At 40.2% G+C, this 18,060-nt stretch overlaps 1 protein-coding gene across 1 annotated transcript; it reads right to left on the minus strand.

The window, feature by feature from the left end:
- Nucleotides 1–217: 217 nt before the first annotated feature.
- Nucleotides 218–15,725, minus strand: myo1eb (myosin IEb). The gene is made up of 27 exons (XM_023298061.3): nt 15,486–15,725; nt 12,887–13,024; nt 12,696–12,785; nt 12,367–12,461; nt 12,188–12,275; nt 11,770–11,859; nt 11,505–11,636; nt 11,096–11,230; nt 10,797–10,929; nt 9,697–9,893; nt 9,531–9,611; nt 8,695–8,781; nt 8,447–8,533; nt 7,212–7,379; nt 7,026–7,111; nt 6,557–6,638; nt 5,735–5,940; nt 5,515–5,659; nt 4,605–4,719; nt 4,363–4,532; nt 3,527–3,672; nt 2,550–2,696; nt 2,156–2,313; nt 2,008–2,082; nt 1,739–1,928; nt 1,278–1,441; nt 218–939 (listed from the first exon to the last, which is right to left on the minus strand). The coding sequence occupies exons 1-27, from the start codon at nt 15,486–15,488 to the stop codon at nt 863–865; spliced, it is 3,285 nt and encodes a 1,094-aa protein (XP_023153829.1). The 5' UTR covers nt 15,489–15,725; the 3' UTR covers nt 218–862.
- Between the last annotated feature and the right edge of the window lie 2,335 nt (nt 15,726–18,060).

Raw genomic sequence — 18,060 nt, forward strand, 5'->3', positions numbered from 1 at the left:
ATTTATAGCTGAAAAATACCCGATTCCATCCAGCAGCACAAAAACTGACCAGTTAATGTTGCAAGTGACTGTATATGCAGGTGTGCCACTCAGGTGCTCAGAGAGGTGAAACTGACTGTTCCTGGATCAGCTGGAGACTCTGAATTCTAACAAACTCACCATCAGTTCACTGATTAAACTCTGAACATGACACCTATGCAGAAAATAAGCAGGAGAGTTTTTCAGTGTAAAAATGTTTAATCATTTATAAAGATTATATTTCTAATAAATCTGTATTTCATCTTTTAATCAGCAATAAAACCTCTGGTGTGTTTTCAGCAGTGATGTTTAACATGTTCAGAAGAATAAAAGAAGTGTGTTTTACATGTATAAACTTCAGCATGACTTTCAGTTTCTGATCATCTTGTCTGTCCGTGTTCAACACCTTAAACCTACTGTCATGTTTAAGCTATTTGTTTATTCTGTGCCTGTAATGAACACTGGAGCCTGCAGAGGGCGCTGGCAGGACAAAACACTATATCAGGCGGTAACACTGATGTGAGAATTGATTAAGCTGCTGTTTTACAAACACCTGAGATGATCAGAGACTGAAGTCACACAGAAACATTTAAGTGGACTGGATGCAGCATGAGATTGAAGCCATGTGGGGACCTTTAGCAGGACTGAGAACCGTGTTATGCGGACACTTGGAGCCCAGGAGTCAGCAGGTAGAAACACCTGAACCTGACCTTCAACCTCTGCAGCCCTGGTTGACTGACAGCTGCCATTCATGTGTTTGTTTATGAATGAACTCGTTACATTCAGGCTCCTGATGACCCTGCGACGGCAGCAGGTCGGTGACCTCTGACTCCAGACAGGAAGCCTAGATCTTCTCCACATAGTTTCCGGGGAACATCCCCTCTCTACCACGCAGCCGACCGAACCACCAACCAGATGCATCTGCATGAACATAAAGATGCTGTTGAGGACGACAGGCCTGACCAATACTGACTGACAGTAGCAGCATCACTAACAACAGCATTAGCAGCAGTGCTAACAGCAGCATTAGCAGTAGCATAATCCATGGCATTAGCAAGCAGAGCTAACAGTAGTATTAGGCACAGTGCCAACAGCAGCAGTAGCAGTGACATCACAGTATCAACAACGTAAACAGCAGTAGTAGCAGCTGTAATACTACTACAATGTTAACAGCATTAGCCATAATAAGGCAGTATATGCAGATATGCAGTAGCACTACAGTAGTGACAGTACCACTAGAGTAATAGTACTAGCAGTACCTTCAGTGAGTATTTCGATCACGTCGTCGGCATTGAAGCTCAGCTCGTCGGTGTCCTGGGCGTCGTAGGCGTAGAGCGCTCGGCAATGAGGAGTTCTCGGCTTCGGTTTGGGTCGACCCGCTCCAGGAACAGGCTTCACCTCCTTCGACCGTCGCCGCTGCAGCCTGCAGGCAATACACAGGGATTATTGGACTCATATGGACCAAGAGCAGGGACAGGTGACTGGTGGTACTGGTCGTACTGGTTAAACACGTGACACTTGCTTTAGAGGTCTAAGTGGAGAGTCAGGTTATATTGATTATACTGGTTACATTGGTCCTACTGGTCACCCTGGTTTTACTGTTTTGACTGATCTGCTGGTGGTCTTGATTCTACAGGTTCTACTGGTGATCTTTGTTGTATTGGTTCTCCTGGTTGTTCTGATTTTGCTGGTGACACTCGGTCATTCCAGGCAGCCTCACCCTGCAGCTCCCTGGTCGGGGACATTCATAAAGCCCATGTCATGGTGTTGGTTGCGACGGCTGTCAGGGCGGTGCTGGTTCTGGAGACGGGGCAAGGTGGGCTGCTCCATGCTGGACTGCTGCCTCAGCAGTGAGCCTCGGGAGGAGGAGTAGCCTCCTCTTGGAGCCCCGCCCCCTCTGGAGTAAGGAGCTGAAGAAACAAAACAACCTTTAGAACCTGACATCCACATAGACACAGACGTCCTGACACCTGGAGGTTTAACCCATACCTGAGTTGTAATGGGCAGTGGGTGGAGCCTGTTGGCCCATGTAGCGGCTCTTACGGTTGTCCTTCCTTGTTGGTCCTGCAGATCAAATGGACAGATAGTGAGATGGAGTGAACAGCACTCTACGATGGCAACTGAATCGAGAACTTACTGGAGTTCTTGGGTAGACCTGGTCCAATAGAGACCTGTAGGACCTTCCCGCTGGGCTTCAGGACCACCTCATCGCCCTGACCCATCTGGAACTGGATCTGCCTGGACCCCGAGGAGCTGAACGGACCCCAGCTGCCCTTCTTCACCTTAAACTCCAGACTGGATGGGAACAGTGGATGGAGAAAGTTAGTCTGAAGAAGTAGGTCTGGTTCTTTTTCTGGACAATAGAATACTGTCAGTTTTTTTTTTACCTCAGATGACTGATGTTGTGAACTGGTTCTATTTAACTCAGACTGAATCAATCTGAACTTCTGTGTTTATATGTAACTGGTTAGTAACAGTTCATTGTACTGTGAACAGATAACATGGAGGTGCTGACTGAGTTTATTACTGACAGGTTGTTGAATTTCAGTGGCAGCTTCTTTTCCATTTTCTCCTGATAACGTTTCACCAGCAGACTGAGGAACTCTGTCTTAAAGATGCTCTGAAGAACGCTGTCGTACTCCTCCTCGTGGACGATGAAGATGTCATCCTGCAGAGTGCTGAGAGACAGACAGGTGTAGGATAGCAAAATACTCATCAGGTGTTTTTATGTTCTTTTACAGGAAACAACTTATATGCTACACTTTCCAAATGTTCTGGTTCATGCTTATAGTTATGATTCTGGATCAAGGTCTAGTTCCAGCTACACTTCCAGCTGTAGCTCAGGCCTAGTGGCCCTGGTTCTGCTTTCTTTCCAGTTTCACTATGGTCTTGGTTCTAGTTCTGCTGTTCTAACTCTGGTGCTGTTTGTAGATTAGTTCAGACCATGGTTCTAGTTTCACACTAGTTCCGGTTCTACATCTACAGCTTTCTGGCCTTGGCTGTAGCTTTTCTCTAATTCAGGTTCTTGTTCTACAGTTCCAATTCAGACCCTGGTTCCAGTTTCACTTAAATCCTAGCTCTAGTGTTGTCCCTGGTTGTATTTGTAATTCTAGTTCTGACCCTAGTTCCAGTTTCATTCTGGTCCTTCTTCTGATTCCCCAGTTGCATTTCTGATCTTTGCTGTAGTTCTAGTTCCATTTGTACTTTCAGCTGGTGCTCTGGTGAGATGACTTTGGTTGAAGTTCCAATTCCCCTAGCTCTAGTTTTTCTCTAGTCCTGGTTCTAGTTATGGCCCCTGTCTTAGATTACAGGTCTAGTGTTGACCCTGGCTCTAGTTTCACTCATGTTGTAGCTCTACAGGCTCTAGTTCCACAGTTACAATTCTGACTCTGTTGCAATTCTAGTTCTAGTTCTGATCCTGGTCCTAGTTTTACTGTACCATTGTTTTTTCTCTACATTTCTAGATCTATCGCTGGTTGTAGTTTTATTTCTAGTTTCGGTGAAATACCTCAGGGAAACAGACTGGATTTTGTTGAGCTCGATCTGCCTCTTGAGAACCTCCCTGATTTGGCCTTTATCTGGACCTTGTTTCACCTTCTCGCGACCAATCAGGTACAGGAACTTTGGAGTCAGGATGAGGTCCCGCTTCACAGTCTGTGGAACAACAGGACCAGAGACGCTTCAGGTAAAGGAGCACCAGGTTTGACTTCCAGCAACAGTAAACTTAGTGACCCCTTAGTTTCACATTCTCTTGTAGACTGAGGCCATCCACCAATCAGAGGGATTGTTCTGCCATTAGTTTTAGTCCTAGTTATGGTTCTTGGTCTAGATATGAAACAAATGCAGTCCTGGACTTAGTCTTGGTCATACTTCTGGTTCCAACATTGAGAAACCAAAATATGGTTCAGATCCTATACGAGTTGTATTTCTAGTTCTGGCTCTGTTTCTTAAACTGGCTCTTGGTCCAGTTCCAATGCTTCTTCTAGTTCTAAAACTAGTTTTAATCCTGAACCTGGTTTTGTTCATAGTACTAGTTCTGGATAATGGACTAGCCCTTGTACTGAGAATGTTGAATATACTGAAGTTAAGATCCTGGTACTAGCTTTCTAGTTCAAGTTCTACTTTTGACTGTGGTTGTGGAAGTGGTTGCAGTTGGTGCTGGTTCTAGCTCTGGTTCTAGTATTTTAGCTCAGGGAAACAGACTTGATCTGGTTAAGCTGCTTCTTAAGAACCTTTCGGATCTGGACCCTGTTTAACGTATCCAATCAGAAACATGAATTTCAGGGCTGGGATAATGTTCTAGATGTTTATAAGAAGGATCTGCTAAAAGTTTATGATTCTTACCCTGAATCTTCGGTCATATTTCACCACAACATCGGCGAAGTCGATCCTTTCCCTGCGGCCAACAAACTGCCTAATCTCAGGATGGTTGTCGGTGCCGATGTAGTCGCCCACAAAGTTCCTGTTGATGCTGTTCCTGCGACGTTCCTTCTTGTTCAGCAGGATGTCGGAGGCTGGAAGAACCAAAATATCATTCAGGACACAAACTTAGATGACTCTTATCTACAGATGGAAGAACGTCTTACCTTCTTCCCTCATCTTGACATACTTGCGGACAGCAACATGTTTACGCCACGCCTTCTGGATGACTCGAGCATAACCATTATACTTCCTCTCCCTCATCTCCTCCAACAGAAAGAGCTGCAGAGACAAAATTAAACCAAACTAAAGACAGAACCTGGCAGTCTGAGAGAACCAAGAGCTGCTGGGAACTAGAACATCCAGGCACTGATGGTGATTCATTAATGGTATGTTCAGCAGGGACAATTAGCAATACGCATGCTGGACTGCACCAACAAGTATTAATGTTTAAACCTGGTTAAATCCTGGTTAACCCGGTTACACTACTGTTCAAAAGTTTGGGGTCACCTAGAAATATCCTTATTTTTGAAAGACAAGCGTTTTTTTTCAATGAAGTTAACATTAAATTAATCATACATACAGTCTAGACATTGTTAATGTGATAAATGACTATTCTAGCTGGAAATGGCTGAATTTTAATGGAATATCTACATAGGAGTACAGAGGCCCATTTTCAGCAGCCATCACTCCTGTGTTGAATGCTACATTATGTTAGCTAATAGTGTTGAAAGGCTAATTAATGACTAGAAAATCCTTGTGTAATTATGTTAGCACATGAATAAAAGCATGAGTTTTCATGGAAAACATGAAATTGTCTGGGTGACCCCTAACATCTGAACGGTAGTGTATATTATAATCAAACTTTAAAACTTCCTTAAAACGAATACGGATTACATTTAAACTTCAGCTTAGTTTTTACTCAAAACTTGGAATAAATTTATTTCACCTAAACTTCAACTCCCAGTTTAAACTGTGATTGAGTATACCTTAAAACTCACACTAGAGGAGGTTTAACTTTTAAAATGCATTTTTTAAAGTTTACAGTGGGAAACCCATTTCATGAGCATTTCGTACCGACTCTGGAGCTTTGATGAAGACTTTGGACTTCCCCAGCTGGAACTGGTCCTGGTCCATGTGGACAGAGTTGAGAAGGTGCATGACTCCTTTACGCTCCTCCCCTCTCCAGCTGGGCCAAGTCTCTTTGGTCAGGATGGCGTACCTGAAGAGCACGAATCTCCATTAGCATGTTAGCAGCAGGATGTAGTCCTGGTTCTAACCATGTTCGAACTCTGACCTCTGCAGGAACTTGTTGAAGACCCGTCTGTAGGCGTATCCTGCTCGGCGGACTCGGATGTTCTCTCGGAGACCCAGGTACTCCACCTGGTGTCGGACCCGGTTCTCCTCCCAGTCTCGGGGCCGTTTGGTCTCATTTGGTTTGATGCAGCGAATGTAGTGGGGTGTGCACTTCATCAGGGTCTGCACCAAACTGTTGGCTTGTTTCTACAGAGGAGGGAACAGTTTACTCTGTTAAATCTGAACCCCAAAATCTGCCAGCCTGTTTGAAAAGATTTCCATCCATCCATTATCTATACACCACTTAATCCTCATTAGGATCGGTTGGAGTCTATCCCAGCCAACTTAGGGCAAAGGCATGGCACACCCTGGACAAGTCACCAGTTTATGGCAGGGCCAAATGTACAGACAAACAATCACAATCACAATCACACCTACAGACAATTTAGAATCACCCGTTAACCTCAGCATATTTTTGGACTGTGAGAGGAAGTAGGGGTACCCGGAGAAAACCCAGGCATGCACAGGGAGAACATGCAAACTCCATGCAGAAAGATCTGGGGAAGGCCGTTACGTGAACCAGGGATCTGCAAGGTGAAAGTGCTAACCACCAAGCCATTGTGCAGATTTGTTTGTTGAAAAGATTTATCCTTAAAAAAATTGAAAATTATCCCATTTATCAGAAGTAAAAAACAGAAAGCATCATCAGATTTTTAACAGTCTAATGGCCCTTGAACATATCGTTTGTGACCTATGGTTCCATCAGGAACATGAGTCTACAGTTTAGAGGTTAGTGGTGGTGGAGGTGTAATGTGTCTCTCACCTTTATCTTACTGCTGGCAGTGCTTGGTCGCCCTCTTTTCTCTGCCTCCAGGTTCTCAGGGAACAGCGCTCTGATGAACGGACTGACCACAAACACATCACAGAAGCAAGTTATCAAGAGCTCCTCACAGATACTTCTACACTGTGAAGACCTGGGCTTCGGATACTTTACAGTGTCTGCTCTAGTGACAGTGGCACCACCTGCTGGTCAAATCCTGAAACTGCATCTGTACGCACCAGCCAGCGCATAGGTGGGTTTATTATCCAAATATTCTATGATGAAAACACTAACTCAGATCAACAAGCGGATGTAGTGAGATGCAATGAGGCCTTGTTTGGGATGTTCTTGTGATTTTTGGTGACTTGAAGCATGAGAACAACCTGCTGTGATATTTCTACTATCAAAGATTGGGAGCATGGAGTCCTCACAGAAACACCAAAGCAGGAGACAAACACACACTGAGACTCACAACTCGCTGCTCTGCATCAGCTCGATGATGTCATTGAACAGCACGTCTCTGTTCCGCTCACAGAACCCGCTGACATCATATGACACCTGGACAGGGGCAGGTGTACATGTGTGGTCAGTAACAGACAGGTGTGCAGGTGTGTAGGTGTACAGTACAGGTGTTCTCGAGTAGAGGTGTGCAGAGCACCTTGCCGGCGTAATGGTGGACGATGAATCCTCTGTTCCAGCTGCTGAAGTGTTCATGCGATCCAATTTGTCCCTGCAGCTTCTGCAGCAACGTCTGGTCCGCCCCCTCACCTTTAGCATGCATTGTGGCGCAAACGTCATCCAGGATGCTCATGATTCCAGGAGGACTCTGGGAAATGATTAGATGTGATAAATCCAAATGAATGTTAGCATCATGTTTGCAGGAGGTTTCATCTGCCTCAGGTGTCACCAGGAGGCAGATTCTAATTCAGAGACTGATGACCATGTTGAAAAGAGACAGATTCATCTGTGTGTAAAATATTCTCTCTTCCCTGCAGTAGAGAAAATAAACTTAGTTTACCTGAATAACCAGCAGTGCTCACTAGTTAACCTGGCAAGCACTCGGTCAACAGTAATTCAAAGCAGCTGTATTTAATTAATGGGAATAAAATGTGGAGGTTTCATCTCGTACTTCCACGTGATCAATAACTGATTTTAAAATCAGAAAAAAACAAGATTGTTCAGTGGAGGAAAGTAATTGAGTACATTTACTCAAGAGCTGTATTTAGGTTTTCATGACACATTCTCCTTCCACAACATCTTCTTATTTCTTCTTTTCTATTTTGTTATGTTCATCTGACAGCTTTTTGAAAATTATTTTTGCACAGAAAACACACAAAAGACTTGATTAGTCAGTTAATGATCAATGGTTAATCAGTTAATTTGTTTAATTTCATTCATGGAAAAACATTTCATGACTTGATAAACGTGAAACTTTGCTGCTTTTCCTTTGAATAATTTCACTGATACGACTGTATTTAAAATGATTTAGAGTTTGTCCTGTTGGTTGGTGTTGTGAAGGTGACGCTGTGATGAAGCTTCTCTGTTTATTCTGAATCTATCACATACTGCAAGAAATAATCCGCTGATTAATCCAGAATGAAAATATTCAACAGACTACAGTGAAATCAGTGAAATCCTTGTTATACATTAATGTGTGATATTAAACAGTGGAACAGCCACAGGAGACATTTTTCTGCTCTGACTATTACTACTGCAGTATTTTTTTTTGTGGTAACAGTACTTTTACTTGAGTAAAGTTCCTCCTCCACCTCTGACTCTGTGGATCTAGTTTCTGTTGAAGGTCAATGTGTGGGATGAATTTAAAAGACATGTATTAACACACTTTTGCTTTATTACACGCTCCGAGTCCTGCTCTGGGATTGGTCAACTCACCAGTTTGGACTCGATGAGGTCACAGACCACCTTGTTGTTGAAGTATTCGATGGGCTTCCAGCTGATTCCCTCCTGGACATATTCTTCCTGCACAGAGACGCCACAGACAGACTCCTGATTTATCTCTAATCACCAAAGTTACTTGTTGCCAAATTATTTCTTATTGAATCTGGAATTTAAATTGATCGATCAGCCTCATCAATAATCAGTTTGTCTACTTTGAAAGTTATTTAAAATGATGAAGTCACCTGTTCAGCCTTTAGAGTGAGCTCAATAAAAATCTGCTGCAGCTTCTCGTTGACAAAGTTGATGCAGAACTGCTCAAAGCCATTTTTCTGAAAATAGAAAAAGAAGTAGATAATAAATAATTTTACAGAGCAAGAGGGAGCGAAGTTCACATAGATTTCATGCATGAATGGAACTAAAGTGAGTCCATGTTTCATTAGCTTCTTTAGTTCCTTCAGTCCTTCACAGGTCCACCTTTATTTCTGATGACAGACTCAGTCCTCCTCAGCATGGAGGAAACCAGAGTCCACTCATTTCTGCTCACATCTTCTCACAGTGTGTTCTTCAGCTGCTCTTTGCTAGAGGGGTTGTGTTCCTCTAGCTTTCTCTGGAAAATACCACAAAGGTTCTGTCCAGGTTCTAGTTCCACTTTGTTCTAGTGTAGAAGCTCTTGTGTGATGTTGTTCTTTGAATGTTCTCCTGCTAGAATATTCCTCTTCTTCCATCTTCTGCAGACTGGGACTCATCTTGTCTTCCAATATTTTGGTTTATCCTCAGAAATTCATGGTGCATCTAGAAATGTCATCAACAGCTTTTGCACTTGAGTTCTGCTGTTCATAGCTCATTTTAGAACCATGTTCATGCAGGTAGCCTGATTGGAAATTACAGCTGGACTTAGTTTGGTGCACTGAGTTTCTGCTGTGGAGCTTGAATTTTTAGTTTAATCTGTGTAACGTGTTTTCTTTATTCTGTTGGTCCAGGACAGTTCTAGACTGTGGGGATGGAACCTTAAGACATGGATTAAAGGTTCAGAGTAAATCCAGGTGCATGTTTCAGATACATTAAGGTGTGTTAGTACCTGGAAGATCTCAAAGCCGTAAATGTCAAGGACTCCGATGTTCAGCTCCTCCTGGTCCTTCTGCATGGCTTTATTGATACACTGACAGAGAAAAGAAGAAACTGAGTGAAAAGACGTTAAACCCACAGAGAGACTGAAGCAGAGTGAAGAGGCTACTTGGACTGACGTCAACGAGGAAGTCGAAGAGTCGGGTGTACAGAGCTTTGGACAGTGCGTCTCTGGAGAAACAGGCCTGCTCGGTGTTCAGGGTGACGGAGATGGACTCGGTCTTCCCACCCCACTTACTGTCCATCACCCGGCTGGTCAGCTTACTGCAGAGGCCGTCCTGAGGGATTCCCAGCAGGAAGGACGGGAACGCCAGGACTGACAGACGAGACACAAGTGGACATGAAGAATTATCTGTTCAGAATTTTCAGTTTCACTCATTTACACACACAGTCTAGATACACTTTCACAACTCTACACACACACCTTTTTAAATAGTATTGCTGCAATAATACCTCTGTATTACTTACATTACTGCTGGATGCAATGAGTCAGCTGTGAGCTACAGCTTCAGTCTGTTATTCAGCCTATTTCAGTTCACACCGAATCAGACTGTCAGTTTAAAGAAACAGAACTGTGTGAGCAGCTCCTGTTTTTAACTCTGTACTAGTTTATAATTACTATATAAAGCAGCAGAACTGTGTGTGAGCAGCTCCTGTTTTTAACTCTGTACTAGTTTATAATTACTATATAAAGCAGCAGAACTGTGTGTGAGCAGCTCCTGTTTTTAACTCTGTACTAGTTTATAATTACTATATAAAGCAGCAGAACTGTGTGTGAGCAGCTCCTGTCTGTAGAGAATCACCGATGTTCTTCCAAACACCACTGATCACCGTGATACTGAATGAAACTAAAATCAGACAGATTCTCTATGGAGTTCTGAACTGTTTTCTTCTTGGTTTTCTAAGAGGATCTGTAGAGGTCTGTTGGTATGTACATCAGTGATGAGGATCTCCTCAGGTGCTGGACGTCACTCTGAATCTGAACATATGTGTTTCATGTGTGTGAGTTCACATCTGATAGAGTTGACTCTGAGAAGGTCGACAGTGTTTGACTCGCAGAGCTTCAGTCAGTTTCTGAGCGTTTTAAAGGACTTAATCTACCTGAGCTGAGTCACTTTATAAACACTTGTTCATGTCTGCCCTGTGTGCAGTAGATTGTGTAGATTGTGTAATGCAGGGTGTGTAATGCAGGTTGTGTAATGTAATCTGTCTCTCTTACAGTCCTGGCTTTCCACCACAGCATAGTTGTTTTCCTCTCTGAAGCTGATGTTCCCCAGATGAAGGATTCCCGCAACAAGTTGAAGAACCGAATCCTGATCCTCCATAGACAGACCCACAACTGACATCGCTCCCTGACACACAAACACAACAGTTTAACACAACGACAGTTTAACACGACGATGGTTTAACACTTTGCTGCTTCATAGGTGTGTTAATGTAACACATTCTGTCATTCAGACAAACAAACCCACCACACTGTATAATACTATATAGATAGTATTAGGTGAGTACAGCTACCAGAGTATCGGAGAACTCCTTCTTGTCGTTGACGTCCTCCACTGTGTAGGTTCCTGATTGGTTGAGGTAGTAGTAGTAGTCGGGGGTCGTGACCCCAAGGTTCTCCCTCTGCTCTCCACTGGCCCCCTCCAACAGCTGGAACAGGTCAAAGGTCAGAGGTCAGAGAGAGGTCAGAGGTCATAGAGAGGTCAGACAAAGGTCATAGTGATCAAATGTTGCCACTACTCCAAGCATTTAACACATGCAGGACCTGTAGCACATGTGATAGAGTAGTACAGGATACCTAGTAGTATTTGTTGCAGTACTTTTTGCAGTACCTGGTTGTACATGTTGTGGTACATGCTGCAGTAACTTTTGCAGTACCTGGTTGTACATGTTGTGGTACATGCTGCAGTACTTTTTCCAGTACCTGGTAGTAGATGTGGAAGTTTCTTTCTCCTTGGTTCTGAGACACGACTCGACTTTTCTCCAGTAAGAAGTTGGAGATTTTTCCTCCATCAGGAGCGCCGCCTCGACTGAACTGGATTTCAAAGTACTTCCCCTGAAACAACCACAGAGTATCTGTGTAGTACTTCAAATAATATCTCTGTCACTTTACATCTGAGAAACGTGTAGTACTTCAAACAGTCTCGCTGTGTATTTATATCTGAGTAACACGTAGTAGTTGTACTCACAAATCTGCTGGAGTTGTTGTTGCGGACGGTTTTAGCGTTTCCAAAGGCCTCCAGCAGTGGGTTGGACTGCAGGATGATGTCTTTAACGTGCTGCAGAGAACAACAGCGTAACCATGGAGACGGCAGCGACAACAGCAGTAACTATGGATACCTATGTACTGACCTGTATTCTAAGTACTCAACTGTAATCTGAGTACTGAGCTAAGTAATGTGAATATTGACCTCTAATCTAAGTACTCACCTGTAAACTGAGTACTGATCAGTGTACTGTGAGTACTGTTCTGTATTTTGAATGCTGACCTGAATAATCAGAGTACTTTCCTGTATAAGTACCCCTTTGTGTACTCTGAGTACTGACTGTGTACTCTGAGTACTGACTGTGTACTCTGAGTACTGACTGTGTACTCTGAGTACTGACCTGTACTTTGTCTCCTCCCCCTGACACCTTGGACACGTAGCTCATGATGTATTTGGCAGCGACAGTTTTTCCAGCTCCGCTCTCGCCGCTGACAGAACACAGATCAACATACATGTTACACTGCACATGCTTAGACCTGTTTGTGTGTCTGTTGTGTTACACTGTGAAGTCCCACCCACCTGATGATGACGCATTGGTTCTCGCTGTCAATCATCATGTTCCTGTACATGTTGTCAGCCAGAGCATAGATGTGAGGGGGGTTCTCATACTGGGCCTAGGGGGCGGAGACAGACACACAATCACACAACTTTGTGTCACTGTGTTGCTGTGTGTGTTACTGTGTTACTGTGTTATTGTGTGTGTTACTGTGTTACTGTGTTATTGTGTTACTGTGTTAGTGAGTTTGTTTGTGTTCATGGTTGTTAATGAATTTGTCTATCTGTGTTTGTTTACCTGTTTGTTTGTTTGTGTCTACATGTGTATCTGTTTGTTTGTCTGTCTCTCTCACCGCTCCCTGGTACAGCTCCACTTCTCTGTCTGTGAAATATGGCAGCTGTTTGAACGGATTCACTGAGATCAGAACTGGACCGATGTAGGTCTGATACCACCGGGTCAAGGACCAGAACCAGAACCAGAACCAGGACCAGGTCTCACTCACAAGAAGGAATAACCACAATAATGAATAAATAATTAGGATACGAAGATGTAGTCGTCCATGTATCTCTTCTTCAGGTTCTCTGTGATGGCGTCTTCGTTGATCTTTGACAGCAGAACCATGTCGTCCACTCCACTCACCTTCACGTTCTGAGCCTGCCAGTGGTAGCGCTCCTTACTGCCCTGTGGACAAACAGAGGGGGTTATTTGGTTTTTTTCATGATATTATGCAAATGAATTGCTAATTTTACATAAAATAAGAATAAACAGGCATCTGAAGGAACTTTATTAGAAATAAAAAGGTTTCAGTTTTTTGGCATCATTTCTTTGAACTGTTTTTGCTTCTTTTTATGTTCATTAATCAGCTGTTTTTAGAAAATCAAATTTTATTTGACCAAAAAAATTTATTTGTTTCAGTTTTGTTCAGAATGTTGATTTTCAAAAAGTCAAAAAATACTGAAAACATAAGAAGCTTTACTGCCCTGTGGGCCAAACTTTTTTTCATTTCTTTGTTTGATATTCTTATTTATTTGTATTATTTAGCTTTTCACTCTTTATTTTACTATTTATTTCTTTTAATTTTCTTTCTTTATTAATTGTAATTATTTACAAGTATTGAAATCTATAATTTCTATTTTATTTCATTTATTTGTATTATTTATTGGTTCGTATTTCGTTGTTATTAAAAATACCAGATTGCTTTTAACTGATCTCATTTTAATCTTTAACTTTACTTATATATTAATATGTAACATAGTCATTAATTTGTATTTCTTTATATTCCATTTAATTGTATTATTTGTGATATTTTCTTTGTGAATACCTAAATTTGATATTTTTCATTATGTTCCAGTTCAGTCTGGGATGGCTAGGACAGGCTTGGTATTGATTTATATTCTAGAATAATTGATCTGTTTTTGTTTCATATTCATGGTGTGTTTTTCACATGGAGAGGAATCGAGTGCAGATTGATCCATGATGATAACAACTGATGATCATTTATATTGATGAGCACGTTTGTTCACTTTGACAGATGCAGAGGTTTGAGAGAAAGCATGACTCAGCGTGTTTAAGTGCAGAAATACTACATATAACATGTCTGTATATTTGTACATTTGTGTTCATGTGAACCTCAGTGAATGTTCTCCGCTGTTAAACTCTGAGGAACCTTCAGACTGGTTCTGTTTGACGGAGCCTACGGTAAATGTCCCAGTAACGTCCCAGTAACGTTTCAGCAACGTTTCAGGAAACATCTCCTCCTGGATTCTCAACATTCTTCTGTCCTGCTGGATCTTGTTGAGCTGAAGAGACGCCTGAACATGTAAAACACACTGCAGGTTTTGTGTGTGTGTGTGTGTGTGTGTGTGTGTGCGTGTGTGTGTGTGTGTGTGTGTGTGTGTGGGGTTACCAAACTATGTCTCTGAGGGCCAACTTGAGTTTTATATCAAAGTGAGGACCTTCAGGCCATTCAAAGTTAGAGGGTTCTGATTTAGTTTTAGGTTTAGGATTAGATTAGTGTGGATTAGTTACATAAACAAGTACGTTTGTGTGTGTCTGTTTGTGATTAGAATTTCAGTCTGTGAACTAAAGTTTTCACACCAAACAGAGATTAAAACTTCAGCTTAAACCTCTGAGTCCATAAAATGTTAAATAATCTTCTCAGTTTTCTCCTCCAGAGTCATAAGAAATTTTTCTGAACAATAAAATTACAAATTAAATGTGGGTTTTTGTGATTTAGTTTGCGCTGAGCCGCCTGCTGCTCTGTGATTGGCTGGTCTGAGTCACATCAGCTCAGAATAAACATCGTCTCAATTTACAACAAACAAACAAGTAAACAACCTGATCACATGGTAACATGGTTTCCATGGTAACGGGAGTATTTATTGGTTGCTTTTATATTATTTATATTCTTTTATTTCTATCAATTACAAATATCATAGTGTTTTTCTATTTATTTATCCCATTTTAGTTTTTAAATTTCACTTCATTGTGATATTCATAAATGTGTTTTATTTATTGATGTTTGCTAATTTTTATTTATGCAATTTTGCCCTTTTTTGTGTTTTATTTTTTCTATTTATTTGAACACAAATATTGAAGATATTTTAGTTTTAAATTATTTTATTATTTTAATTTTATTCATCCCATTATTTATTTTGTACATATGTTTTATTGTTTGTTTTTATCTCACTTTTATGCATTTGTTATATTTGTTATTTGCATTTCGTTATTTATGCTCATTTAATTAAAAATATTTTTATTTATGTTATTTGCTCTTGTTCTTATGTTCTTGTTTTATTAATTTATTTGTAATTTATACTAATTTGTGATTTTTATTATTTTTTATTTGTTTTTGTTTAATATTTGATTTATTTGTGATATTTTAATTGTATGTTTTTGACTCCGTTTTATTTTTCTGATTTATTTACTTTATTCTTTAATTAACTTCAAAATGAATAAACTTTGAGATCAGAAAGTTTTTTTTAATTCCAACAAATACCAGCAGAGAAACTTCAGCTGTAAGAAGATTTACAGCCTCAAACAACCAGAACAAGAATCAAAACCAGAATTAAAACCAGAACCAGACTCAGTGTTTCTCTGCAGCTGAAACAATTTTAAGTGATACTGAAGTTGCTGAACTCACCATGTCTGCAGCTGCTCCACTTCCTGATTCAGGTAAAAGTCCTCAGAGGGTCTCAGGTGAGTCCAAGTGAGTCCAGACTGAAGCTGGATCAGATGGGACCTCCTTGGTTCGGCTCGGCTCGGCTCGGTTCGCTTTGGTCCGGTTCAAATGGATTCTGTAGTTCTGAACAACATTCTTCTGTTCGTCTGTTTTTCCTCCTTCAGTCTTCAGCGTCTCAGCTCTGTGCAGGTGTGGACAGGTGAGGCTCCGCCCCGTCCTCAGACCTCTGGAACTCTGGGTAATCTGGTCAGAAGACGGTCCAGCTAAGCTCTGCTGCCCTCTACAGACCAGAACCAGAACTACAGCAGAGTGAAGAACATTCATTAAACCAGCTTTGATTTTTTCAAATGTTTTTATTTATTTTTCATATTTTTATTTCCTTATTTATTTCATTTTATGAACCTTATTATAAAGTATTATTTATTTTTAATTAGTATTTCATGTGATATTTTTGTATTGATTCAGATTTTACTTGTTCAATTAATTTGTAATTAATCATAACATTTTTGTTCTAATTTATTCAGGATGTTTCGTTTAATTTTATTACTGTATATATTTATTCACGATAGGTTTTCCCTTTCTAATCCATTTTCAGCTGTTTCATTTTAATTATTTTGTATTTATTCATTTTTGTATGAAATTACTTTTTAGAAGGTTTTTAATGCATTTTATGTTTTTATTCATTTTATGTGAATGAATTGCTAATTTTACATAAAATAAGAATAAACAGGCATCTGAAGGAAATTTATTAGAAATAAATAAGCTTAAGCCTTTTGGCATCATTTCTTTTAACTGTTTTTGTTTCTTTTTATGTTCATTGACGGCTGTTTTTAGAAGGTCAAATTTTATTTGACCAAAAATAGATTTTTCAGTTTTGTTCAGAATGTCGATTAAAAAAAGAAAAACAAAAATACTGAAAACAGAAGAGGCTTTTCATCTTCATGATCTCTGAGATTATTTCAAACCAAACATCAGAAAACTGAAACGTGAGAACGAACGATTCTAAACATTGTAGACATTTTCATATTTTTTTCAGGCCTTAATTCAAGATTATTTAAAGGCTCCTCATTATCACCTATTGTCTCACGCGACTGAAGGTAAATCACGTTGTAAGTTATTTCTAACGAATAAAATCCTGAAGAACAAAAAGCAAAACTTCATTTATTACTGATGTTTATTTGCTACTAAAACAGACGTGAAAAATTCTGAAATTGAAGCTGCTTTTCTTCTGTTTTCAGTAAAGTTTTATTAGTTTATTATATTATTTATCTGCTTGGATCCGACTATTTACCAATACGTTAGGTGTTGTGGTTCAACTTGTCAAACCTGATCAATCAATTCTCAAAGTTCTACTAAAACTGAACTGTTGCACTTGAGACACTGCAAAAAGAAAAGCGAAAAAAATAAATAAATAAATAAAAATAAAAATATCCAGGTTGTTTTCTCCCGACTAGATCCTTGCTTGTGTTGTATCTGCCCTCAGATGTACGCCGCTTTCCTTTTACTTTCGTATTTCACAATAAAAGTATTCTGTGTTTACTTTCGTATTACTGACATACAGCTACATGTGGTTCAGAAAATATCACCAGTTGACTTCTGCTATATCAGTTTTTTGTTAGAGCCCAGAGATCGAACTTTTCATTTTTTCATATTTCAATTCCCCAATAATCAATTATTGATCTACCTTTCCAGTATTACAGATTCTGAATCAGTGACAATGAGAAATAATCGAGAACATTTCAGGTTTTTATCTTTTCATGGTTTTTTGTTTTAATTATCTCAAGAGTTGTTCATATATCATATCCTGTGGAGTAGAAATTATTGTAAAAACGTGATGATCTGTGACGAAACAAACTTCTCTGGACTTTCAGGATTAAATTCTGTTGACGATGTTTCAGAAAAAGTCTGAATTAAACAATAAAAACACACTTTGTCAGTTTGACCACACTTTGATCAGAAACCTCAAATGTAGCAGTTTGTAGAATATATTCGTCCTTTTGCTTGATTTCACAGTTAAAGTCCGTTTCTGCTCCTTCTGTGATTTAAACCTGCTGTCAAACATGAAGTTTTCTCAGGTTACTGCAGAACAATAAATAAACTGAGGTTTCGTTCCGTCAGGCTCTGAAACATTTCAGTATCTTTTATTCTGTGCAGACGAACACGACTCTAACCCATCACATGATGTTTCTTTCTCTCTCGTCTTTTAGTTTCAGAAAAGTTCATCATCATGGTGCATTAAACTCTGAGAAAAGATCAGAAACTGAACACAAGCATCACCGATTCTGCAGTTTCAAAATAAAACAAGTCTCTGTTTTAAAAGCAGCACAAGTTTAAAAACTAAAAGTGTGTTCAGGGTCTGAAAATAGAAAAACATCTTTGAATGACTCTCAGCTTGTTTCTGTGCTTTTATTGAGGTCAGTGTTGCTGGAAAAAGAAAAAATCCATCGAGAAACCTGAAAGTTTTGTTGCTAAAATCCAGAAAATGGTTACTAAAATAGATTTTTCTGACATTTTCTCAGTGAACTGAAGGTTTCTG

The sequence above is a fragment of the Amphiprion ocellaris genome, chromosome 9 (assembly GCF_022539595.1).
Source record: "Amphiprion ocellaris isolate individual 3 ecotype Okinawa chromosome 9, ASM2253959v1, whole genome shotgun sequence".
NCBI classification, from domain to species: domain Eukaryota; kingdom Metazoa; phylum Chordata; class Actinopteri; family Pomacentridae; genus Amphiprion; species Amphiprion ocellaris.

Excerpts from the sequence above, each read along its gene's own strand:
- myo1eb (XM_023298061.3), bottom strand. Across the intron at positions 11,860-12,187 it reads GGGGAGGAGACAAAGTACAG|CACGTTAAAGACATCATCCT; the intron begins GTCAGTACTCAG and ends TGTTCTCTGCAG. Across the intron at positions 7,112-7,211 it reads TCCACCATTACGCCGGCAAG|GTGTCATATGATGTCAGCGG; the intron begins GTGCTCTGCACA and ends GCCCCTGTCCAG.